General features: G+C 38.2%; 1 protein-coding gene across 3 annotated transcripts in view; it reads right to left on the minus strand.

Moving 5' to 3' along the window:
• The window catches only part of slc35f3b (solute carrier family 35 member F3b), a 156,434-nt gene that overhangs the window by 76,869 nt on the left and 53,309 nt on the right, over nucleotides 1-26,256 (minus strand). Inside the window, exon 1 of one of the 3 annotated variants that reach the window (XM_057848183.1) lies at nucleotides 113-338. The exons of the other annotated variants lie outside the window; for them this stretch is intronic. Within the exon in view, the coding sequence (XP_057704166.1) occupies nucleotides 113-188 (76 nt within the window). The 5' untranslated portion in view covers nucleotides 189-338. Of the gene's footprint in view, nucleotides 1-112; nucleotides 339-26,256 lie in introns of those variants that run through there. 3 annotated transcript variants of the gene reach the window in all.

Below are 26,256 nucleotides of genomic sequence, written 5' to 3' on the forward strand. Positions count from 1 at the left end.
CAGAGACTACTATTCAGACAGTATTTGGTGATCGGAGTAGGCTGTGTGTCCGCCCCATGCAGCGCAATCGTGAATTCGCTCCTAGTCGACATGCACCCTGCCTAGTGCCTACCTTCCACTTTGGTGAGGGTGAGCACCGGACTGTTGCAGGCGGACAACGGGGCGACCCTGGCCGAGTGTTTCTTCATGATGCCGAGCTCGGGTGGGGTGAGCTCCGAAACCGCTTCGACTACATCCCTAAAGCGGATTTAGCCCCAGTCGCCGGACCTTTTGACGGGACACTTCACGTTCCAGGAGCCGGTGTCCTTGCTCCTTCCATCTATCTTGTAATGATCACTCCTTCCTCGTTTGAGTATACCCCCCTCTCCTCCCCCTCCCTCCTTCCCCTAAATGAGTGTGTTCGTCGGGTGCAGGTCTCTCTTTACGTACACCGTACCATTTGCTGCAATTTGCCCACGTCACGCACGCTCATCAGAACCGAGCCCAAACAAAACAGTCACCCGTGCCAACTCTTATCAAATCTGGTGACTCCCCATGACCCGCCTTGGGACTCATACTTCAAATTTCTATTAACCCCTTCAGGGACGGTGGTCACCACAGTGGGCAGCCAGTCAAAAGTTGATAATTAATACTAGGGATGTCCCATTCGCATATTTTTGCACCCGTGTCCGAGTCACCTGATTTCAAGAATGTGACGATCAAGAACAAGGGGGGCTTAGCCCGCAGGAGTTACACAGGATGTACGGAAACAGAGCGTACAAACACAAAACTTCAAAAAGAGCTAACAAACACTGATCATTTTTATATATATGGCGGAAAACACAGACAAGACTAAGGGGCTGTTTACATGGCGACTCTGCGACACAAAGACGCAATGACTGAGTAGCGGACTCGCCTCGCGTGCATATGGTGTCGGCGAAGACGAAAAATTCTGAATCCTGCCTCCAAAGTGGAAGAATCCGAATGCCGGGGATTGAGGGGGGCTTCCTTGGCATGCAAATCAAAGGCTCCCGTTTATGTCAGCACTCGTACACGTCACATTGGGCGTGCGCAGCGGTGCTACTAAACGTTAAAAACAGCAAATATGGCAGAATGTCGGCTTTAATTGACTATTTTAATAATATTTTTAAATTAGATAAGTTGAATGTTTTTTGTGCCTTTTTGAACAAAAGAAAAATGCCATTGCTTCGAGTGGGCGGGCATATTTTTTTCCGGGCTGAGGGAGCTTGGTGGGGTCAAAGTGCATCGTTCTCTGTCGCCCTGTAAATCTGCACTGCTCCCTAGGGCGCGGCATGAATCGTTTTCATGCGGAATTGCGACATTGTTCAAATGGAGACGCAAATGCAAATTTGACATTTTTCGTATTCTCGGAGAGTCACCATGTAACCGGCCCCTGAAATAGCAGTTTCTTCTCTTGCACTTCTCTTTAAAAGAAACTGCTGTATTTGAAGCCAAAACAACTGTTGTGTATGATAGAACATGATGCCATAGCAGATTCATGGAGCATTAAGCCCACAAACTATTTTTAATTTGTCCATTTAACCCTGGAAACCCCCGTTTACAGACGTCGCGCAACCGCTTTTATTTTAACCCAGCCATAAAACAAAGGTAATTAATTATATTTCTTATTCAAAATGTCTGTCATTTTTAGCTTATAATCATTAATTGATGTCTAATATTTCATTTAAAAAAACAACTTTAAAAATTGATTCACTCGCATATTTTAAACTTTTAAACAAATGATGTCACAATGAAAAAAATTGTGCGTGTAAAAACCTCAGGAATAGCTACCTCAAAACTATAGCTTAATTGTATTTTTTTGTTACTGTTGCATTATCTCCGATATTTTAGATGATAAATAATCGATCGAAACAAATAAAAATTGGAAAGAAAAAAAAACACAAACGTTTAATATATATAATATATGAAAAAGAACATCTCGACCACTCCTTGATGTCTGTAAGTTCTGCATCGCGACCCTTGTTATGTTACCATGTTTCACCCATAAAATCCCCCAAAAATCCAGCTGTGGCATTTCACAGCAGTGTCTTGACACTCACTGATACATGCTACATGGAGTTTTTGGATCGAAACAAGGTAAGTACGCAATAATATCTCGTTAAAGTCATGGCGTCTTTAATTCTGCTCTAGCGTGCGCTCACTTCCAGATAGGGTTTTGCCGTTTAAAAAAATAAACATTTAAATGCCCTCCTGTTCAAAATTTTTCTTCCCCCAGAAAATTGAGATTTTAAGCTTTCCAATGATGTATCACATATGCATATTGGACAATTTTGAAATTTGGCCAAAATGGGGGTCTGAGAGCGAAACTTCAAGTCAGCTGAGTGTTTTCCGCCAGATATATATGTATATATATATATATATATATATATATATATATATATATATATATATATCTCTGGCGGAAAACACAGACAAGGTTAAAAAAGCAGTTTCTGCTCTTGCACCCCTCTTTAAAATAAACTGCTGTACTTTAAGCCAAAAGAACTGTTGTGTTTGTTAGAACAATATGTCTATATACTGACATAGCAGATTCATTGAGCATTAAGCCCACAAACCATTTTTAATTTGTCCATTTTACCCTAGAAACCCCTGTTTATAGATGTTGCGCAACTGCTTTTGTTTCAACCTAGCCATAAAAAGAAGGTAAGTAATCGTATTTATTATTCAAAATGTCTGTTATTATTGGCTTAGAATCATTCATTGATGTCTAATATTTAGTTAAAAAAAAGACTTTAATTTTATATATTTTTAAACTTTAATTTTTAAACAAATTATGTCACAATGGAAAAAAATGGTGTCTGTAAATTTTGGGGGGATTTGATGGGTGAAACATAGTAATATAACAGGGGTGTCCTAACTTTTTGCAAAGGGGGCCAGATTTGGTGTGGTAAAAATGTGGGGGGCCGACCTTAGCTGACATCCTTTAGGTAGAACAATATTCATTCATTCATTTTCCATGCCGCTTATTCCTCACGAGGGTCGCGGAGGTGCTGGAGCCTATCCCAGCTAACAACGGGCAGTAGGCAGGGGACACCCTGAACTGGTTGCCAGCCAATCGCAGGGCACAAGGAGACACACAACCATTCATGCACACACACATACCTACGGACAATTTAGAGTGTTCAATCAGCCTACCATGCATGTTTTTGGGATGTGGGAGGAAACTGGAGTTCCCGGAGGAAACCCACGCACGCACGGGGAGAACATGTAAACTCCACACAGGAAGGCCGAAGCCCGGGATTGAACCCTTGATCTCAGAACTGTGAGGCAGATGTGCTAACCACTCAGCCACCGTGCCGCCCTAGAACAATATATTTAATCAAATTTTAGCAAGCCATTCTGTGTGTCACATTTGCTTCATTATTTTTTTTTAATTAATAATTTCAACAATCTCGCAACTAGCTTTTGTGGCGTTCTCTTTCGACTCTCGGGCTCTTGTGAAATACTGCAGCTGTAAAATTAAACTAGCTTCAAGTTGCTTGAATTTCTCGCTACGTATCTTCTCTGTAATCTTGTCGTACATGTCAGCGTGTCTTGTTTGGTAATATCGCCTCACATTGAACTCTTTAAAAACAGCGACAGTCTCTTTGCGAATGAGGCAGACACAGTTGATGCGTATTTTAGTGAAGAAATATTTCAATTTCCACCTATCCTTGAAGCGTTGGCCATCGCAGTCAACATTCTTTTTCGTTGTTGTTGTTGATTGTCGTTATTTTAGAAAATTGGGAATAAAGGGTCACCAGGGGTAATGTTGTTAAGAGTGCTGCTGCCTTTTAGTGGGTAAATTACGAGCAGCATTTAGTGTGTAAGCTACTTCATATGCTGGTAGCAGTACTGCTGACCAATTTATTAAGCCTGTGTGCGGGCCAGACGTTATTGATTTTATGACAGAGGCTGGGGGCCGGGTGAAATTTGACAAAGGGCCGCATTTGGCCCCCGGGCCGGAGTTTGGACATGTCTGTAATATAACAAGGGTCGCGATGTAGAAATCGCAGACATCACGGAGTGGTCGAGATTTTCTTTTTCTTACATTTATCCTTTTAGACTTTTTTATTTTTTTCAAATTTTCTTAGTTTGGATTGGTTATTTGTCATGTAACATATTGGAGAAAATGCGAAAGTAACAAAGGATATACAATTAAGCGATAGTGATCAGGGAGATATCCGCGACGTATTTACAGACACCATTCTTTTCATTGTGACGTAATTTGTTTAAAAGTTTAATATATGCGAGTACATAATTTTTTTAAGTCTTTTTTTTTTTTTTTTTTTTAAGTAAATAATCATCAGTTCATGATTCTAAGCTAAAAATGACAGACATTTTGAATACTAAATATAATTAATTACCGTAACTTCTTTTTATGGCTGGGTTGAAACAAAAGCGGTTGCGCGACGTCTGTAAACGGGGGTCTCCAAGGTAAAACGGACAAATTAAAAATAGTTCGGGGGGTTTAATGCACTATGAATCTGCTATGGCAGCATATAGACATATTGTTCTATCAAACACAACAGTTCTTTTGGCTTAAAATACAGTAGATTATTATATGATGGGCGTTTTCTATATGAACAAGTGGAATGGATTGGATAGCGACGTACTGAAGGGGCTCCCTACCTTACTCTATGAAGTATGGGGAAACTGACATATTTATGATCATATTTAAGTTAATAATGACAGGTTATATGAAGATTGATTTAAACTAATATTCTGGCAACTTCAAATCGTGAGTATGTCAGCATTTTCATTTTTTCTAAATTAAACAACCCCAAATTATTTAAGGGGGCTCCTAAAACACCACTAACGACGCCACTGCTGCTGAGTCTCGATCCGATACCGGAAAAAAAAAGGTTTTGTTAATTTAGGTTTTAAATTTGAACAAAAGTTCCAAACATGTTACGGTATTATTTATGTTTGAAATTTGAACAAACACTCCACACGTTACAATAAGCGGAGTTTGACTTTTATGGCAGGGGGGCAAAACATGACCCCAAAACGCAGTGTCAGCAATAAAACAAATTCACAAGATACAGTGGGGAGAACAAGTATTTGATACACTGCCAAAGGGAAAACCCACTGGCAGTGTATCAAATACTTGTTCTCCCCACTGTATATGCTCAGTTAGTAGTTTAGTCCATGCTCGTAAAAACAGGCATCCCAGCTGTTTGTGGGGTTGCGTGTGTGACTGCATGCGTTTTTCTGTCTTACCTAGCAGAGAAAAAGAATATGGTACGTCCGGTGTTCTGCCAAAATGTGCTACATTGGCGAAACGTCTCCATGAGGCGAATTTGACAACCAAAGTACTACCGTGCGCTTTCAACTTGTTTTGTTTGGATGCATACTGGCAGAACGTACTAAATAATGCTATAAGAAAATACTTAAATGTGGTGATATCAAATAAGGACGGTTTAAATGCGGTACGTGACTAATGTGGTCAACAGCTCAAAACTGCTTTGAAGCTACCACAAGAAAACACAATGATTAAAAGTATAAGAATATTATAAATATATAAAAATAGTACTCGCCACTTCTAACCGATGTGCGCATGCGTGCAGATGCTTGTGCATGTGCACTGAGCATTGTGTAGGACGACTTGCCGCGTAGAAGGAATTGCACAACACTGGTGGTGGTTCTGTTGTATCATTATGCCTTTAGTGGGGCAAATTGAAACTCCGCTCATCATTTTGGCAGTGCTCTCCGGCATTTCATGGTCCTCATATTCAATCCTTGGTTCTTGCTTAGTAGATGTTGTTGCTTTTGAAAGCTTAGGTTTGAAAAAATTACGTATATCCATCCTGCCTCTTCTGTCCTCAGGTGGTTTTGGCTAGGCAAGGCTAATGACCGTCTAAGATGCTCGTCACATGATCTGTTCAAAAAATATTTTTGACCCATTATAAAAATATTTTTTTGTTCATTTCATCCATTTTGTTTTATAGGCAACATTTTACCAGCAAAGTCTTAATTTTAAATTCATATATAGGAAAGTCAGTTACATGCAATGACACTTTTCGGACACCCCCCTTAATCTCCGCGTATGTTAAAGTACTGTACTGTTTACCGTACTTCCAACTCCTCTTATACCGGGAGTGTTACGGAAGATAAAACCAAGGGTGTAGGTGGCCCGTGTAGCTTTTGGCCATTCATTTTTAATTCTAATTTTGGAAAACAAAAAACAGAATTGAGCCTGATTCTGTTTTGTTTTTATGTCTGTTAACAAAAAAACAAAACAAAAAAACCCCAGAAACGAATCATCTCCCGTTTCCAAATTAAAAACTAGTAATTTAATAATGGAAAATGAGCCTTAATCTGTTTTTCCAATGCCAGTTTACTGAGCTGAAGTAAAAAAACAGAATTTGCCTAACATTTGTGTTCTCCACGACGTTCACTTTTACAATGAGCCATGACCCGGAAGACGATCTTCTTCTTCTTATAAATTAGTATTATGCAACTGCAGCAGGGTCTTGTTCGTCTTGTTGAAGAGGGAACATCGTCTTCCGCGTCAAGGCTCATTGTAAAAGTGAACGTCGTGGAGAACACAAACGGAATAAGGCTTGTTTTGTTATTGAATTACCAATATTCAATTGAGAAATGGCCGATGATTCATTTCTCATCTTTTGTTAACACACATAAAACAGAATTGGGCTCATTTTCATTAGAAGGAAAAACGAATGGCCAGAAGGTACAAGGACTGTAGGTTTGGTCTCAACATTGGTAGGGACGACTACACAGCATAACCTGCATGTATACTTTTTGCTTGGGATGGAACAATAATAAGACCAAACAGGGCTACATTTCTCATGAATATGAACCTAATTAATTGATATGCTAAATCAAGGGTGGTCAATACGTCAATCATGACGGACCAGTCGATCACGACGCTGGTGTGGGTAGCTCGCATCCCCAAAAAATGTATAAATATATATATATTTTTTATGTACAAAGTGTAATCATGATTATGTTGTGTGTATGTTGTGTTGTGTGAGGAACATATGAGGTTATGCAGCACCCGTCTCTCTAACCAGCTTCTTGCTCACATTTTTCTGGTTCTATAGTTTCCAGCAGAGTTCACCACATTTCTCACAGTTTAATTACCCTTAACAGCAGGAAACACAAACAGAAGGGCACTTCTCTCTAAGCAGCTTCCTAATGGAGTTTTGCAGGTTAGTTTCACACAGTTTAATGTCATGCTAACTCTGATGCAGGTCGGACTTTCAGTAGCAAAATTAGTGGCGTATTTACCACCTCCACAACATTGGCATATTTTTAAAATACTTACAGTGGCTGCTGATGGTTGAAAAAAAATCTTCTAATATCCTTTCTCTTGGAAGGGGGCGGAAGAAGCGACATGTTGGAGCTGTGTGAGCGTGCATGTGTGTGTCGGGGGTGGATCAAGTCCTCAGCCAATCAAACGTGCGTTTGGGGTTGGACCGGCACATTCAGCAAGTGAAAGGGGATAATTGTAGGTCTGAACATAATGAAAATAATTCAATAATGGTAGGGTCTATTCTATCCTTGCAACATATGTGAAGACAATCTAAATTACCTGTTTAACTGAACCCATTATATAATGCAAATAAGATTGCTTAAAAGTTGGTGGAGACAATTTGAGCATCCTGAAAAGTTGGTAGTGTTATGTCCCTACCGTCCCTATTCAAACCTACCCCCTTAGATAAAACGTATATATTTTTGTTTCTCTTGGCAATGCCATTGTATTTCTGGATTATCTTGTTACTTTTTAGCTGTTGAAAAATAAAAAATATTATAATTGTACTGCCCAAAACAGTGCGTTTCCTTGTGCACTGCCCACAGTCAGCTAACATTGTATGTCCTCCAATAAAATACAAGGCTTGTTTTTTTCTTGATTTATATATGAAATAATATGTAAAACATGTATGCATTCAACCCATCTGCACAATACAAGCCGGTATACAAATACCATGTAGACACCACATTTCACTTGAGCTGCAAGCTATAAGCATAGGTTAGCTTCCCTACAGCAGGACTTATTAACAAATTTCGTTCATAAAGCTTTTTCCAATATACAAACACTGCATATAAATATACTCCAGTCATTTTGATGATTTGTTTCTAAACAAATATGTTTGAGGAAAACTGCTAAAAGCGTGCACATGAAACACAGATTCTCTGAACTGGGGCAAGAAACTCTTTTTACGTTGATTTTAATGCTGCTGATGATGATGATGATGTTGATGATGATGATGACAAATGACAATAAATTCAAATTCAACTTTTCCTTTGTCTCAGATGCCAAGATTTATGGGTGCATTCGTAAAGAGGGCGTTAGGTGATGTCACCAAGTACGTTTGCTTTTCTACCACTAGAAAACTCAGTGCAGCATGGCTGTCAGGCAGTGGTGTCTTGTGTAGCCTCGGATGACATTTGGAAGCATTGGAGTCAGATCCAGTTCTGCCAAAGCGTTTACGACCTGTCACCAAAATACTGTATCTTCCACTAAGTTTAAATGTTTTCATGTAATGTGGGCTTTCTATGCATGGTGTAGCAGACGGCGACGACTGAAATCCCTGAATTCTTTATGGATATGGACGTAAAACAGTCTCGATTCATGGTTAAAAGCAAAAAAACGGCAGTTAACATTTATTTTACATAAATATGTCGAATGTGCTGCTAGTCTTTAAGTCACTGTGGAACCGCCTTATCACCACGAAGAGCTTAGTACGTTGAAAATTATTTTGAATAAATGCTCAAATCCCTGAATTCTGAATAGATATGCACGTAAAACAGTCTCGATTCTTGGTTAAAAGCAAAAAAAACGGACAGCTGGCATTTATTTTACGTAAATATGCCGAATGTGCTGCTAGTGTTTAAGCCACTGTGGCGCCGCCTTATCACCAGAAAGAGCTTTTTACGTTGAAGATTCTTGTGAATAAATGCTTAAATCCCTGAATTCTTTATAAATATGGATGTAAAACAGTCTCGATTCTTGGTTAAAAAGCAAAAAAAATACGGGCAGTTAGCATTTATTTTACGTAAATATTAAGAATTATGACGCCAATGCCGTAGCGGTTAATTTCTCCCATTAATTTTTTTTCACAATGTTTCAAAATGCATGCATGGTACGAAAAATATAATAATTACCTTGAATCCTTGAACAAATCACTCCTGAGACAATTCTTCCTGTTTGTATGTGGTACAGCTTTTGTACTTTTTTGACGTAAATCCGGCATTGGGTCACTGCATGTGTTTGAGAATAACTGCAACCGACTTCGACTTCGACCGACTGAAGCAGAGTGTGGGACGGCCCCCTACTTGAAGGCGTAGTGCATTGTCTGGGGAATGTTTCCCATCAATATCATTATGAAGTCTATGCAACACTCTTTTCTTTGACCCAATCAAATCATTTATTAATGTTGCGTTCAACTGGAGTGTCCCTTTAACCACTTTCCTTGTAGACGCAAATGCATCTCACTAGAAGTGATATCCCAATATGGGGTACAACAAGTTTGCCACATGCTGACTCTGTGAAAGAGATTCAAAAAGGGATTTCTCAGGTAAAATAAAGGTTTGGGTAATGTTGCATCTTTTGTAGAATTTATTTCCTTTTTTCTATTGACCAATAAGTTTATATTACACCCTGACAAGTATTTCAATTTGAAGCTCTACAGTAAAACTGTTTTTTCAGGCCCATTATTCCAGTGAGATGTTCCCCGTGAACTGGTGGTGAAAGCATGCCGAATTGAATTGCCACAATGATGTCATTGTGGCACTTGTAGAAAGGACAGTTTCACTTTGCTCCTATGAAGTCATCCATTATGTTACTCTTCCTGCTGACCCATCAGTTAACCTTGAAGGAATGGTCTCTTTTCTCGTATTTACTGTTTGACTGTTTGTATTACTCTAACGTACCCAATATAAAATAAATAGCATTTATATCATAGTTTAAGTAAAACAAGCAGAATATATTTGACATAGGGCATAAGAGATACATGACGCCTTCTGACCACGGAAGGTGCGGAAGACTGAATATTTAACTCATTTTGGTCATTTTTCTCAGGAATCTTTTGTTGACTTGTGATATGATGACCCTGGAACGGGTCTGCCTCCTCGCCTGGGTCTGTTGCTGTTTTGCCTTGCCGTTTGATTGCTGTCGACCTAAAATAAATTGTCAACTTGTGTTTCCAAGCCTTTTTCCAGCTTTCAAAATGGAGTCAGTACAAGGGGTTAAGACTAAGGTGCGCACGGAGTTTTGCCTTTTGGGGTTTCCGGGTTGTTTGGATTTTGCCGTCCCGGGTCGTCGGAACTGCACCAGCGCGGGTCCGGCGGTTCGACTGGTATGATTCCGGCAATCCGGCTAAAAGGTCAGATTCCTTCAACCTATACAGATAAATACATCAGTGTCAGTTCTAGACTCGACCACTCAGTATTGATCTAAGATCTTTCCTTGCGAGTCCATTTCAATCACTACATGAAGAAATTTCTCTCTGACTTCAGGAAGTGAAAATATAAGCGTATGCTCCCCTCTCTGCAGCTTAGACTATAAATTACCTCCAACATTTTAGAGTGTGAATGCGTTGACCTCAAGTTCATTCGTATCAAATTCAACGAACCATTACTTAATGAACCATGGAACTACTAATGCCTGAAAAGAAGGTGTTCCCCTAAGACTTCCTGTAAAAAAAAAAAAAAAAAAAAAAAAGATAAAGACGGAACTAAGTCTCACCCAACCCATAATTGATTAATGAATTGATCAGGAGGTGTGTCTCAACATTTTTGCTCACTAAGTGAATGTGCGTGTCTGAAGTGACTCTGCACTCTGTGTGTGAAAGCGGCTAAGTGTGAGCACGCCTGAAGGAAGCTCCACTGAATAATTCACTGCATAGACTGCACACTCGAGTGCCAATCCCCTAACCCTGTTTAACTAGGACAGGGAGCTCTAAAAAGACTCTGTCCAGACCAACATTGACGTCCCTCTCCACCCACTTTATCCCTCACTTCCACTTCCCTCATGGTTAGGTTGGAGGATACGTATGCATGAACGCACGGTGAACTAAGAAATACAGCGCAGTACGTTTGGTGCATTTCGTCTCAGTTCAAATCCTATTGTTGTGTGGTCACAGTGAAACATCTCACGAGTTTGTGTGACTTCCACCCTGAGAAGAAGGGCGGCATCTGTGTTTGGGAGAGACTGCTGTCAGCTTCCACCATTAGGGGTGTGGGAAAAGGATGGATGAGATTGTTAAAGGATCCCAAACAGTGACTCGTAGACTTTTATGTGTGAGCACGGGGGAGGATCAAACTGCTCTGTGATGCTACATGACAACATACTCACACACAGACATATGCACACCCACACAGATTCTGTGAATAGAGGTGAGTGTGTAGTCAAGCAAGGGCAAAATGAATTCTTTGAGGATTCTTTACAAGGAGTCATTTACATCATAATGCTTAGATTTGAATAAAGCAAGCATACCTGTGTATGTGTGTTCTGTGAAAATCTGCTATTATTTTGTTTGGAGTACAATCATGTTTATTCTATTGGTTATGCAAACAAAGCACTTTGGTTTGACCAGTCTAGTTTTGTGATACCACTTAAATTTTGTTTCCAAGTGGATTGGAATCAAACTGCAATTATTTTTAACTGAATTGGTTTCTTAGCCCAAGACTGAAAGGCGTAGTTTCTCCTTTGTGACATATCAATATGATGGAAAACACGGTTTTATGTACTTGATCATTTGTGACTTGCAAAAGCTCGTTTAAAAGTTTAGGGCCACATATTTATCGGGAATCACTATGCCGTCACGATTGTAGATGGGTTTTTTTGGATAATATTTTTATTTACTCAATTGATGTGTAGGAAGAAAATTGTGTGATTTAAAAATCTATTATATTGATCACGCATACACAAAGTGCTTGATGACAGAAGCTGACTAGTAGAAAGAGGGATGACACATCCATGCACAGGGGCATATATTGTATCACATTTATTACAATAGTTGTCTGTAACAGTGTAATCATCATCATATTTTTAATTGTCATAACTTTACACACATACGTACATTTTAATCTGTTGATATTCGATTAATACCTATGCATGCAAAAAAAAAATGGGGTGCTGAAGTAGTTTATTTTCCCTATATTGATCTGTCAAACTGTACTGTCTAATTGTTTTTTGAATTTTGGGAAATGCAGTGATCTCTCGCTACTTCGCGCTTCAAACTTTGCACCCTCAGTCTGTTATCTACTTCCTTAAAAGTGCGTATGACACCAAAAAGCATGTTTATTTCATATTTCACGCTGTGTTTTATGCTCTTGAATGAAATGGACCGCTTGGCTGTGCGTGGAAGCGATCGTTTTATATATTCAATTTTTGAATCCCACGCCATGAAAATGAGTGACTTCCGGCTTCAGTCTCGGGTTTAGGACGAATGCGAATGTGACATCACCTAGGTCAGCATCTCACAATGCAGCATTGCTTTTTGGCATGCGGATGGACTGTGGATTCAACTGATTTTGCGGATTAATTCGTTTATTTTTTGCATCATGCCAGCCAAACAGCTGCAGACTTTTGTAGCTGCACTAGGGAGAGGCGTGTGAGTCTTTTCAGAAAGTTTCCGTTCACCCCGAGATCAGCAAAGACAAGTGTGTGACAACTGTGGGACCATTGGACTTACGAGGAAGTGAGTAAACATCGTTTATTATGTCAAATACTGGGATCATGGCACACGTATTCATACGGAAGTGGCTTGCATTTTGTGGCTGACAATGCTCCTTGTCCACCGAGAATGCCACTCGGCCGAGGGGGGAGCACTGTACTCAGCTTATTGCCCTCTTCGTGTGTTTTAATTGAAGAAAAAAAAAAATTACATAATTTTTTTTTTTAAATGTTAAGATAAATGCATGTTTACATGTCCAAATTATTGTTTTCTTTTCTACAGTATATATCTCATTCATATCATAATTATTAAATTTGCAGTGCTTAAAAACAATTTATAAAAATATAAGGTTTTTTTTTTTGTTTGTTTGTTTTTGTAATTATATTTTGTGGGGAAAAGGAAAATAACATGTCTTACATGTATCTCTTTCCAATGCTGTTAAATCTGATTAATAATAATTATTATTATTATAATAATAGTCTCCGCCTCGCTTTCGCTGATTTTATTTTATTTTTTCGGGTGGGGGGGTTCCCATTAACAGCAAAAAACGAGAGATCACTGTATATAATAAAAACTAGGGCTGTCAAACGATTAAAATTTTTAATCGAATTAATTGCAGCTTAAAAATTAATTAATCAAAATTAATCGCAATTCAAACCATTTATAAAATATGCCATATTTTTCTGTAAATTATTGTTGGAATGGAAAGATAAAAGACGAATATATACAAGACGAATATATACATTCAACATACATAAGTACTGTATTTGTTTATTATAACAATAAATCAATAAGATGGCTTTAACATTATTAACATTCTGTTAAAGTGATCCATGGATAGAAAGACTTGTAGTTCTTAAAAGATAAAAGTTAGTACAAGTTATAGAAATTTTATATTAAAACCCCTCTTAATGTTTTCGTTTTAATAAAATTTGTAAAATTATCAATCAAAAAAAAAAAACTAGTAGCTCGCCATTGTTGATGTCAATGATTACACAATGCTCATGTGGTGCTGAAACCCATACAATCAATCGCACCCAAGCGCCAGCAGAGGGCGACAAAACACCGAAAAACACAAGTAACAAATGGACATTACACTGTGCTGTCATTTTATTCTGTTTGAGCGGGGCATGTGCGTTGAATGCGTCAAATATTTTAACATGTTTAAAAAATTACCGCCCGTTAACGCGATAATTTTGACAGCCCTAATAAAAGTAAAAGAGTACACTGTTTACAAAATGTGTTTTTCAATGTTTATTTTTCATCCTCAGCATTGCTTTTACTTACACCCATTTAGGCATTCAGTGGAATATCAATAAAATCACAGCTATGACTTAATCATCAACATAATCGTGTCAAAAGCAAGTATATTTGTGCTGTATTTGTTTTGGTCTATATAATGTTGCCCTTATTTGGTCATCAATTCAGTATCAACTGAGAGGAGGCTTTGTACAGCTTATCATCAGCATCATCTGTGCCAGGATCGTTTGCGGCTGAAGGTATTGATGTGCTAGAGAACTTCAGAGATATCGCTTCTGTGTGAGCACGACTTATGGGCTTTACTGTGTCTGCACTGAACCTCAGCTACCCTTCAACTGTTCAAAGTAAAATAAAATTATAAGAAAGCCTATTTGAAGTGCTTTAAAAAGATATCTTCCAAATGGATGCATACAGACCCCAAAGAAGAGTACAAATATTCATGAAAATTCAACTAAATCTAGCCCATTCTGAGTCACAATGTTTTTTGTTTTTTTTTAAATACAGTGCTAATTTTTCTTTAATTTATCAATGCAGGTATTAGTAATTTGGATGTGAAAGTCCTAGCTAGTGCTGCAATGATTAATTGATTAACTTGAGAAATTCGATTAGAAAAAAAAGCTTAGAATCAAATTTTGCTGCTTCAAGTATCGTCTAATTTGAGTTATAATGGTTTGTTTTGAAAGTGACTGCATTTAGTTTTATTGATTTGGGAGGATACACTGCCCTCCAGTGACAACAGTGAATATGACATAACTCATCTGACCTCACTGAATCCAGCTGCTCCCTGTTAAGACCAACATAAGCTAATAGTTTTTTTATTCATTCGTAATGTAGTTTATTGGTACATTTAACTGTTTTTTTTGTGTGGTTACATGTGTTTAAACCATTGAGTATTGTAAAAAAAAAAAAGTTAGCATTTTATAGCATTTAAACAAGCGGAATTTTGCTATGATACTTAGCCAATCGTTCTTTTGTTGTACTTAGATCCTCATTTATTAATTTTTTAGTACCATTAGAGGCGGAGCTCAGGTATTTTGATTTATTTTTGGATAAAAATACAAAAAAGCTGTTTGAAGAAATACTTGGAAATTATATTTTGTATTTGCATTAAATACTCTTTTGAAAGTGCAATCTTAGCAAGTCTTTGTTTTACATCTCCTAAAATGTATTTTGCAACGCATTAAATGTTCCTAATCCGATTACTCGATTATTCAAACTAGTTGATAGATTAATCGACTACTAAAATAATCAATAGCTGCAGCCCTAGTCCTAGCTTTAATGTATAAAATGATAAACCTCTGAGCAGTTACAAATAAATATAATTTTATAATTGTAACAAAATGTTGCTAAAATCCGTAATCCCTCTCTTGGTGGAGCTGAGATCAAGTAAACCATACACAAGTGATCACACCATCTAACTGGATGCTTGAAGCTTTTTGACTTAGCTGTTTTGAACCCTCCATTCATTAAAAGGATTAGATATAATCGGCTTTTGCAATTGAGTTGCAAGAACAACACTTTGCGCTCAATGTAAAAAGATAATTTATTCTAATACAACTATAAATATTAATAGAATAGTGATTAATATTAATGTCAAACAACAAACCGGAGATTGCTTTTTTTTCTTCCAAACAACAAGAAAAACATGATTTTGTCTCTTCCGAACATTTTGATTTGTGCTGTCTTTTTGCAATTAGCAACAACGTATCAATGTAAACATAACATCTTTTGTTTAGCACTGCATATCCATAACTGTCTATATATTTCAATCTACCTGCTTTCTATTCCTCTTGTGCTTATCTCCATTGCTGATTTCAGTTATTATTAGGAGTAGTAGTTTTTGTTTTATTTTTGTTTTATTTGTATTTATTTATTTTTATTCTGTGATTAAGTGCGATCTTTTGTCTTGGTTTTTACGTTGTATTGATTTAAATGTTATTTTTATGATCTTCATGTGATGTAAAGCACTTTGAATTGTTGAATTGTTGAATTGTGCTATATAAATACATTTGCCTTGCCTTGCCTTGCCTAACATCTGTATCATCTTTCCAGGAATGAAACAATGGGTTGGTGGGGGTGTTCATACAGCATACAGTATTGACTTGTATAACTGCTTGCTTCAAGTACCATAGAGGTCAAGTCAATTTAACTTTTGCAGGATAAGCAGTACGGAAGATAAATGAGAGAATCCATCCACAGAGTAGACAAATCTCATCTACAGAAGCAAGTAGCTGTCAAGATACAAAAACTAGCAGCAGATAAATGCCTTTAACGTGCTCCACTGTAGAGAATGGCAGAGAAAGTGTAGCAATAGTTGCCAAAAAAACATGTCTTATCTTAGTTAAATTACAGAACTCCAGGGCAACCGACTGGTGCTGTGTATTGATTTCTCACTTGTTCACAAAATACAGTGGTATGAAAAAGTATGTGAACCTTTTGGAATTTCTCACATTTCTGCATAAAATCACCATCAAATGTGACCTGATCTTTGTCAAAATCAGACAGATGTAAAAACAGTGTCTGCTTTAACTAAAACCCGCCCAAACATTTAAAGGGTTTCATATTTTAATGAGGACAGCATGCAAACAATGGCAGAAGGGGGAAAATACGTATCTGAACCTCTGCTTAAGGAGACTTAAAGAGCAATTGAAACCATTTTTTACCAAACAATTTAAGTCAGGTGTGTGCCCAATCACCGATGAGTGGTTTAAAGCTGCCCTGCCCACACCTGGTCAGAATTGTCTTGATGAGAACCATTGTCTGATGTGCATCATGGCTCAGTCAAAAGAGCTGTCTGAAGACCTGCGATAAAGGATTGTTGATTTGTATAAGGCTGGGAAAGGATACAAAACCATCTCTAAAAGTCTGAATGTTCATCAATCGACAGAAAAGTTGTCTACAAATGGAGAGAGTTTGGCACTGTTGTTTCTCTCCCAAGGAGTGGCCGTACACCAAAGATGATGCCAAGGTTCAGCACAGAATACTCGAAGAAGTAAAAAACAACCCTAGAGTGTCTGCTAAAGACTTAAAGAAAACACTGGCACAGTCCAATATCTCTTTGCACACATCAGCTATACTGTATGTAAAACTATGGCCACGAATGGTGTTCATGGGAGAACTTAATGGAGGAAGCCACTATTGTCTACAAAAGCATTGCTGCTCATTTAATGTTCTCAAAAAGGCACTTGGACACTCCACAGACGTTTTGGCAAAATATTTTGTGGACTGATGAAACCAAAGTTGAATTGTTTGGGAGTAACACACAATGTCATGTGTGGAGGAAAAATGGAACAGCTTACTAACATCAACACCTCATTCCCACCGTGAAGCATGATGGAGGGAGCATCATGATTTGGGCTGTTTTGCTACCTCAGGGCCTGGACAACTTGCTATAATTAATGTAAGAATGAATTCAAAAGTTTATCAGGATGTTTTGCAGAAAACCTGAGGCCGTCTGTTAGAGAGTTGAAGCTAAAAAGAGGATGGATGCTGCAACAAGACAATGATCCAAATCACTGCGCTCAACAGAGAATCTCACCTAAGTAAAAACACATACTGTAGCTACAGCAAGGGGAGAGTTTCAGTAAATGAACAGAGAATGAATTCTGATGCTAATGCTTGAAGGCACTGCATGACAGAATTAGGTTTACACATTCCACTATATTTGGCAGAATTTTTGGATTCAAGGATGAAATAGTAAAGATCCAAGTGACTTTGAGGGAAGGTTCATTATCAGGGCTCGGAAGACATAGTCTCCTTTACAAAGTGCTGGAATATCACTTGTTGTTCCTGCACGAACATCTACATTTTGTGTGGTAAAGGCTTCAATACACACTTGAACATTTGAGTATAGTTGCATGTATCCAAAAATTTTACTCAAGTAAGAGCAGCATAACTTCAAAATTATATTACAAAAGTAAAAGTAGTCACCCATAAATGTAATAAAGTACAAGTAAAAAATTATTTGGTGAAATGAATACTGAAGTAATGAGTAACATTGTGAGTAACTGTTCATCATGTTAGTTTTTTTAAACAATGTTATTATTTTTCTCTGCATCTATATTAGTTATTATTATACTGTACTATAACATATTACACAACCACAAGCAGCCAAAGAAATACAAAAAAAAAAAAAAAATCATTGAAGTCTGGCAAGAGAAAAATCTCTGCAGAAATTAAGCATTATTTGTCCAAAGAGCATGAGTGTCCTCTAGTGGAAAAAAAATACTTCCTATTATGAAACTAAAAGGATCATATCTCAGAATTTCTGTGGTCAATCGGTGCCAAATTAGAACTGGGAGAGAGATTAAAATCTGCGCTTCAAGTGATGTCGACGGCAGCGCTCCATGTCAAATGTCTAAATTTTTACGGTGTTGTAAATACGCCACTTGATTGAACAGGCCGGCGCGATCATGGAACACTTTGGCAACAACCAAAAAAAAGTTAAATCTAATATGTAGAACAAAGAGTGAAAATGTAATGACTAGTGTAGCCTAAAGTAGTGGAGTAAAGGCCTTTTCACACCAGCCTCAGCCCAGTGTGAAGAGCGGTCCACAAAACGGGAGGAGCCACGTAGACAGTGTCAGGAAGTGAAAAGTGGCAAACATATTTACAGTGGGGCAAATAAGTATTTAGTCGATCACTAATTTTGCAAGTTCTCCCACTTGAAAATATTAGAAAGGCCTGTAATTGTCAACATGGGTAAACCCCAACCATGAGAGACAGAATGTGGGGAAAAAAAACACAAAAGCACATTGTTTGATTTTTAAAGAATTTATTTGCAAATCATGGTGGAAAATAAGTATTTGGTTAATACCAAAAGTTCATCTCAATACTTTGTTATGTACCCTTTGCTTGCAATAACGGAGGCCAAACATTTTCTGTAACTCTTCACAAGCTTTTCACACTCTGTTGCTGGTATTTTGGCCCATTCCTCCATGCAGATCTCCTCTAGAGCAATGATGTTTCGGGGCTGTCGTTGGGCAACACAGACTTTCAACTCCCTCCACAGATTTTCTATAGGGGTTGAGATCTGGAGACTGGCTAGGCCACTCCAGGACCTTGAAATGCTTCTTACGAAGCCACTCCTTTGTTGCCCTAGCTTTGTGTTTGGGATCATTGTCATGCTGAAAGACCCAGCCACGTCTCATCTTCAATGCCCTTGCTGATGGAAGGAGATTTTCACTCAAAATCTCTCGATACATGGCCCCATTCATTCTTTCCTTTACACAGATCAGTCGTCCTGGTCCCTTTGCAGAAAAACAGCCCCAAAGCATGATGTTTTCCACCTCCATGCTTCACAGTGGGTAGGGTGTTCTTCGGATGCAATTCAGCATTCTTTCTCCTCCAAACAAGAGAGCCTGTGTTTCTACCAAAAAGTTCTATTTTGGTTTCATCTGACCATAACACATTCTCCCAGTCCTCTTCTGGATCATCCAAATGCTCTCTAGCGAACCGCAGACGGGGCTGGACGTTTACTGGCTTCAGCAGGGGGACACGTCTGGCAGTGCAGGATTTGAGTCCCTGGCGGCGCATTGTGTTACTGATAATAGCCTTTGTTACTGTGGTCCTAGCTCTCTGTAGGTCATTCACTAGGTCCCCCCATGTGGTTCTGGGATTTTTGCTCACCATTCTTGTTATGATTTTGACACCACGGGTGAGATCTTGCATGGAGCCCCAGATCGAGGGAGATTATCAGTGGTTTTGTATGTCTTCCATTTTCTAATAATTGCCCCCACAGTTGATTTCTTTACACCAAGCATTTTACCTATTGCAGATTCAGTCTTCCCAGCCTGGTGCAGGTCTACAATTTTGTCTCTGGTGTCCTTCGACAGCTCTTTGGTCTTGGCCATTGTGGAGTTTGGAGTGTGACTGACTGAGTGGACAGGTGTCTTTTATACCAATAATGAGTTAAAACAGGTGCCATTAATGCAGGTAACGTGTGGAGCCTTGTTAGACCTCGTTGGACCTCGTTAGAAGAAGTTAGACCTCTTTGACTGCCAGAAATCTTGCTTGTTTGTAGCTGACCAAATACTTATTTTCCACTCTAATTTGGAAATAAATTCTTTAAAAATCAAACAATGTGATTTTCTGGGTTTTTTTTCCAATTTCTGTCTCTCATAGTTGATGTTTACCCATGTTGACAATTACAGGTCTCTCTAATTTTTTTCAAGTAGGAGAACTTGTCCAATTGGTGGTTGACTAAATACTTATTTGCCCCACTGTACTTTAGTCCCAAGCACTGATGACCTTATTTTGTCATTGTTGCACAAGAAAACAGAAACTTTTCCTATTTTAAAGTGCAGGGCGCACTATAAAAGTAGTTATAGTATAGTAATATAGTATAGTAGTATAGTATAGTATAGTTCTGTGAAAAGGTGAAGTTTTTTTGTGTTCTTCGTGACTTTTATTTCCACAGAAACGCAAATCGAGGTACCATTTAGTTAAGTAAGGACAGGTATGAGAGTGATTTTTCAAGTCTCGCAGAGCTCGTGAAACTTTAAAAAAGCACCTTTACCAAGGTTTCGTCGGCCAAGATTTGCGTATATCCATCCGCTGAAACAGCCTGATAGCACAGATATAAGTACGGCTGCCCCTCTGCAATAGCGTACCGCATGAATGCTATTTTTAGACTGCAAGGCTGCGTGACGTCAACATACCTTCGCATACAACCCATGTTAGTACTGCTTGTTTTCTGCCGCTAATCTTTCAAAAAAGAAGATGCCGAGTAAACACTGCAGCAATGGAACTTGTAGAAATTACTCTAGACATTACGACATATGAAGGATGTTTTCTTCCTATGTTTCCCGAAGCCAAAAACTCAGAGGGAAAAATTGTGAACAATGGATCCACTTGTGCGGACGTCTAAAATACCAGTTTAATACCAGCAAGGTGAAGCCATTCACCTGCATATCCAGTAAACACATTGTTGGGGGCCATGGTCCTACAAATGACAAATCTGATCCATTGTCTGTCTGGAGGTAAGCCATTTTGATATCTTTACTTGTTTTTTTAGCCTGGCGTTTTGCCGTGCTGATTCTGATTTACAATTCATGACCTGAAAAAAATTAAAATGTTATCTGACTGCCACTGCTGTTACCTATTCTGTTGTAAAGAAACAAATTTAGTAAGGGGGAAGTCTAAATGAATTAATAGAATCAATGTTTGTTTCTAATGAAAACAATAAAAGTGTTCATTGGCTGTCACTGAGTAGCATTTGTAATCGCTGCACAAAAATAGCAATATAAATTACCCCTAAAACGGTCAGAGACGTAAGACAACCAGAGGATATAATATACGTATAAGAAAGACAGGGCATATGGTGGTAAAGGAAAGCATATTAAAACAGGAGAATGTCATTATCAGTGGCGTAAGGCAATGCACACAAGAAAAAGGTGTAATAAAAAAAATAAAAATTAAAAAAAATAAAAAATACCTCTGGATCAGGTCGGCTATTTTTCCCGTCTTTTTCAGCCCTCGACACACTCAAGCCATCCCTTTAACTGAACATTTGTATGTTCTTCCACATTTTTACCAGTGAATTTGGCACCAGAGACTTAATTTTCAGACAGAACTGGTGGGTTTAGGTCAGTAAAATTCTCGTTTGTACACTGTTTACATGCATCTAGCATGGGGGACAAACTCAAGTTTGACCCGCCTAGCAACAGTTGCTAACATCATGAATATTAATGAGCAAAGGTGACGTGTTACGTGTAGTATGCTATTGGATGCGTTGTTGACGTCAGCGCGGCGGCGCTCTGTGCCCGCCTCTCGGCGCAAATTAATTCAAACTCCGCCTAAAACAGCTGCCCAATAAGAAGTCTGTTTCCACATACACAATGAATGGGTTGCCGCTGAACCCTTCACACTAGGCTGCCGCGAGTTTGAAACGACATTAAGGGTAGCGTTTCTTCTTCAAAAATCTACTCAATTAAAATTTTAAAAAGTAAAACGTATGGCTTAGTAAAACAACTGTTAGAATACATTTTTCTCAAAAAGTTACTCAAGTAAATGAAACTCATTACTACCAACCTCTGGAAATACATAAGTAAAAAGAAACGCGAGCGCCGTAAAATGATGTGTCTGTATCAAACCTAGCTCGTCCAGGCTGTAGCCTGCCTTTTGTTTGAAGTCAACTTTGACCTCAATGAGGACAAGCACTATAGACAATCGCTGATATTATTTCATGCAATATATAAAAGATCTGACGGCGTAGTGATGTTGAAAAAGAAATTGAAATGTTTTAATTGTGACAACATGAAAGTCAACCAGTATAATGAGGCGGTCTGTTTAGCTTTAGACGTATAATAAACAGCGGTGTATCTAATCTCGCACCCTTATACAGACTGCTGCCTTTAAAACTAAGTGATGTGAGACTTTCTCTAAAGTGCAACCACTTCTAATGAAGTCCAGAGGCGTCTATTTAAATGGTGTCAAGCTGTAATACTTGATGACAGCTCTTGCAGTCGCTCTCCACATGATAATAAGAGAGTGCTGCAGTTCCATTAAAACCACTCTTGGAGAGGAAGCAGCTTGCAATCAGCATCACCCTGCATCTCTATTTGCAGTTACATAATAAAATATTTGTCCTACGGTAATATGAAGCCCATTGTGACGAGGTAGACATACACGTTATACAGTCAGTGTAAATAAAGCGTAGTCTAGCAATCCTTAACCGTTTAGCGAATTTCCCTTGCAAAAATACCCCTCTATCTATTTTGCCTCCCAGTGCAGTGGTTAAAATGTCAACATGATGCTAGAACAACCCTGCTGCCTGCATCTCGCTAACCTTGTATGAAATAAATTGCTCACTTAAAACAATGACGTTTGCGCCCTCTGCTGTTCATCCAGGGTTAAACTTTTCAAATGAATCATGAACAAATCCACTTGACTCCGCCAGCAGAGAGCACTGTGGTCACACAAATTCATGCAATCACATCTGGTAATGAAATTGATGGAAATCGTACTGTTGGGCTCAAGACATCAGAACCTGAGACCAAGACTTAACCCTCTATTGCCAAATGTATCACATTTGACTCTAAGAATTTCATGATTTTGAGACTAATTCAGAATTTTGAAATATCTTTCCTAAAAAAAGAAATAGTGGATGCAAGTCAACTCATGCATTTGCAGGTTCCATGAGAAAAAAAAAAACAGGATTTAGCAAGGGTTGATGATATTAGAGCGTTCATTACACATATATATATATTTTTTCTACAAATTATAAAAAAGGGTTTCGTTAAGACCTTATTTTTCAGATTTTGTGATTCTCTGACAATTTCTTCATATTGCAGGCATGAAGGGGTTAAGTGACCTGGACCAAGGCTTTTGGGAGGCGAGACCGAGACAATAATAATTGTATTGTTTAAATTTTTTAAACGAGTTAATTACAGCTTAAAAATTAATTAATCGTAATTAATCGCAATTCAAACCATCTATAAAATATGCCATATTTTTCTGTAAATTATTGTTGGAATGGAAAGATAAGACACAAGATGGATATATACATTCAACATACGGTACATAAGGACTGTATTTGTTTATTATAACAATAAATCAACAAGATGGCATTAACATTAACATTCTGTTAAAGTGATCCATGGATAGAAAGACTTGTAGTTCTTAAAAGAAAAATGTTAGTACAAGTTATAGAAATTTTATATTAAAACCCCACTTGATGTTTTCGTTTTAATAAAATTTGTAAAATTTTCAATCAAAAAATAAACTAGTAGCCCGCCATTGTTGATGTCAATAATTACTTACACAATGCTCATGGGTGCTGAAGCCTATAAAATCAGTCACACCCAAGCGCCAGCAGAGGGCGGCAAAACTCCATAAAACACAACAAGTGAGCGTTTCACTGTACTGTCATTTAAATCTGTCTGAGCGGGGCATCTGCGTTAATTGCGTCAAATATTTTAACGTGATTAATTTAAGAAATTAATTAACGCCCGTTGACGCGATAATTTTGACAGCCCTAATATATATGTTTGTTACATTGATAAGGTTGTAGTCATTTACAGGGGTGGCTGAATATTAGTAATACGAAAATCTAGTGTACTTTATTACAACTTTGTTTTTTGTCTTGCTATTTTGTGTGTGTGTGTGTGTGTGTGTGTTTTGTTCTGTTTTCTTAAATTCACATTGAGCTCCTGAGACTCTGAACATTAGATTTCAAATACCAAAGAGAAATGCAATACTTTTTGTTTAGGAAATTGATGGAAGTCGCAGCGTTGGGCAAGACCACAGAATCTGAGACCAAGAATTACCTGAGATATGGAATCAGCTAAACCAAGACTTTTGGGAGTTGAGACCGAGACAAGACGAGACCAGGACTATAAAAAACGATTTTAAGTAAACCACGGATAGAAAGACCTGTAGTTCTTAAAAGAGAAATATTAGTATGAGTTACTGTATACTAATTTGATATTAAAACCCCTCTTGATGTTTTTTTTAATTTTTTTTAAAATAAAATTTGTAAAATTAGTTTAACTAGTAGGTCGCCATTGTTGTTGACGTAATGCACTGTGGGCGGTGACGTCAACAGGTTCCGCTGCCGGGCTTTCAGAGTATGACTCTAGCGACATAAACATGTCAACTGTTCATCCCTTTCAATTTGAACTGGAAGGGAACATTAACGAGCAGGACAGCACTGTCGATATTTCACGAAACGAATAGCAAAAACAAAATTAACCGGAAAGACGGGATGAGACGAGACAAGAGAACACCGGTAGTGTTCATGTGGCAAGTTCGTCTAGTGACAGCAAACATCCTCCTAGGCTAGTAACGTGTCAGGAGAGTATTTGCTGTCAAAAACTCCACATTTTGTTTGCAGACGGTAAACTATTTTGTGATAAAACTTATTCCAATATGATTATTGAGATTGTTTGCATCCAGAGCTGTCATGTGCTTTACATATGATTAGGATATACAGTGAAACACAGCAGTTTGATAATTTTTTAGACAGTCCGTGCATCACAGAACACGAAAACGTTCATGCCGTTTACCTCAACTGAGCCGTCTAATAGGCTCCGCCTCTGTGACCGAGAGAGTGCTGCGTCACCCGATCGGAACCCGGACACCAACGATCATATTTTTGTCACGTAAAAGCGCTGTTCAGATTGATGATCGTCCTGCCAGTTTTCTCAGATTTTGCTCCCTTATCAGATGTTGCTCCCGAAGCTTTTGTGGCGGTGAATATTCACTATCCAAGAGGTGCCAATTAAACAAGTTACTTTATAAAAATACATATGCAACATGAATATAGCGTAAATAAATGCTTAAGACGGATAATCGACACGGAAAACGAATGAATGAATGTATTAAACTTAGTTTGATTGCTGGCTATTTGTATCATTTTCTGCCCAACAGATTATAATGACACCTTATTTTGCACATTGAGATATTTGACGAGTGTCATGTACTTTATTTGTACTTAAAGCACATTCGCTACATGCAGGTAGCATTCAAAACCACACTGTTTAGTAACATTAACTAACACCGCAAGGACCATGATATTTTTTTCCACATCGATAGTATGTGTATTGTTTATTGATCTATTAGCTGCAATCAGTAATTCAAGACCTCTGATGAAAACCAACAAACGTTCCGCCAATGCGGAAGCAAGGTTGGAGTCCAAAGCAGACAACAATAACAGAAAGATTGCGTACAAGGGTTTGTTGAACACACACAAAGAACACGCGATCACGAAAAGGGACTAAAAAAAAAAGGGTTTGTGACAGTAGGTCGGGATCAATAAAAATAAAACAAATTAAAAAAAAAAAAACGAGGGTAAACCCCGGTGAGAGGCAGACGGACAAAAAAACAAGGCAAGTATGCAACTAGCAACGAAGGGATCTAGAATACAAACTGTCAAATGGCAGCAAGTCAAAATCTTGGCAACCCGCCTAGGATCACTTTAAAGACACTGCAGATGAGCTGGAATTGGATGCAGGTACGACATCAGGAACTAATCTCACAGCTCTGTAGCAAAACAATCTGACCAGCAGCAGAATGTGACATGTGAATGTCTGCTTTAAATAAAACCACCCAAACATTTATATGTTTTCACATTTTAATGAGGATAGTATTCAAACAATGACAGAAGAGGGGGAAAAAAGGGGAAGTGAACATCACATTTAATATTTTTTGGCGCCCCCTTTGGCAGCAATAACTTCAACCAGACGCTTCCTGTAGCTGCAGATTAGTCTGACACATCGATCAGGACTAATCTTGGCCCATTCTTCTCTACAAAACTGCTGTAGCTCAGGTAGATTCCTGGGATGTCTGGCATGAATCGCTGTATTTAGGTCTTGCTACAGCATCTCAATGGGGTTCAAGTCTGGACTTT

Source organism: Corythoichthys intestinalis, chromosome 10, assembly GCF_030265065.1.
Source record: "Corythoichthys intestinalis isolate RoL2023-P3 chromosome 10, ASM3026506v1, whole genome shotgun sequence".
Taxonomy (NCBI): Eukaryota; Metazoa; Chordata; class Actinopteri; order Syngnathiformes; family Syngnathidae; genus Corythoichthys; species Corythoichthys intestinalis.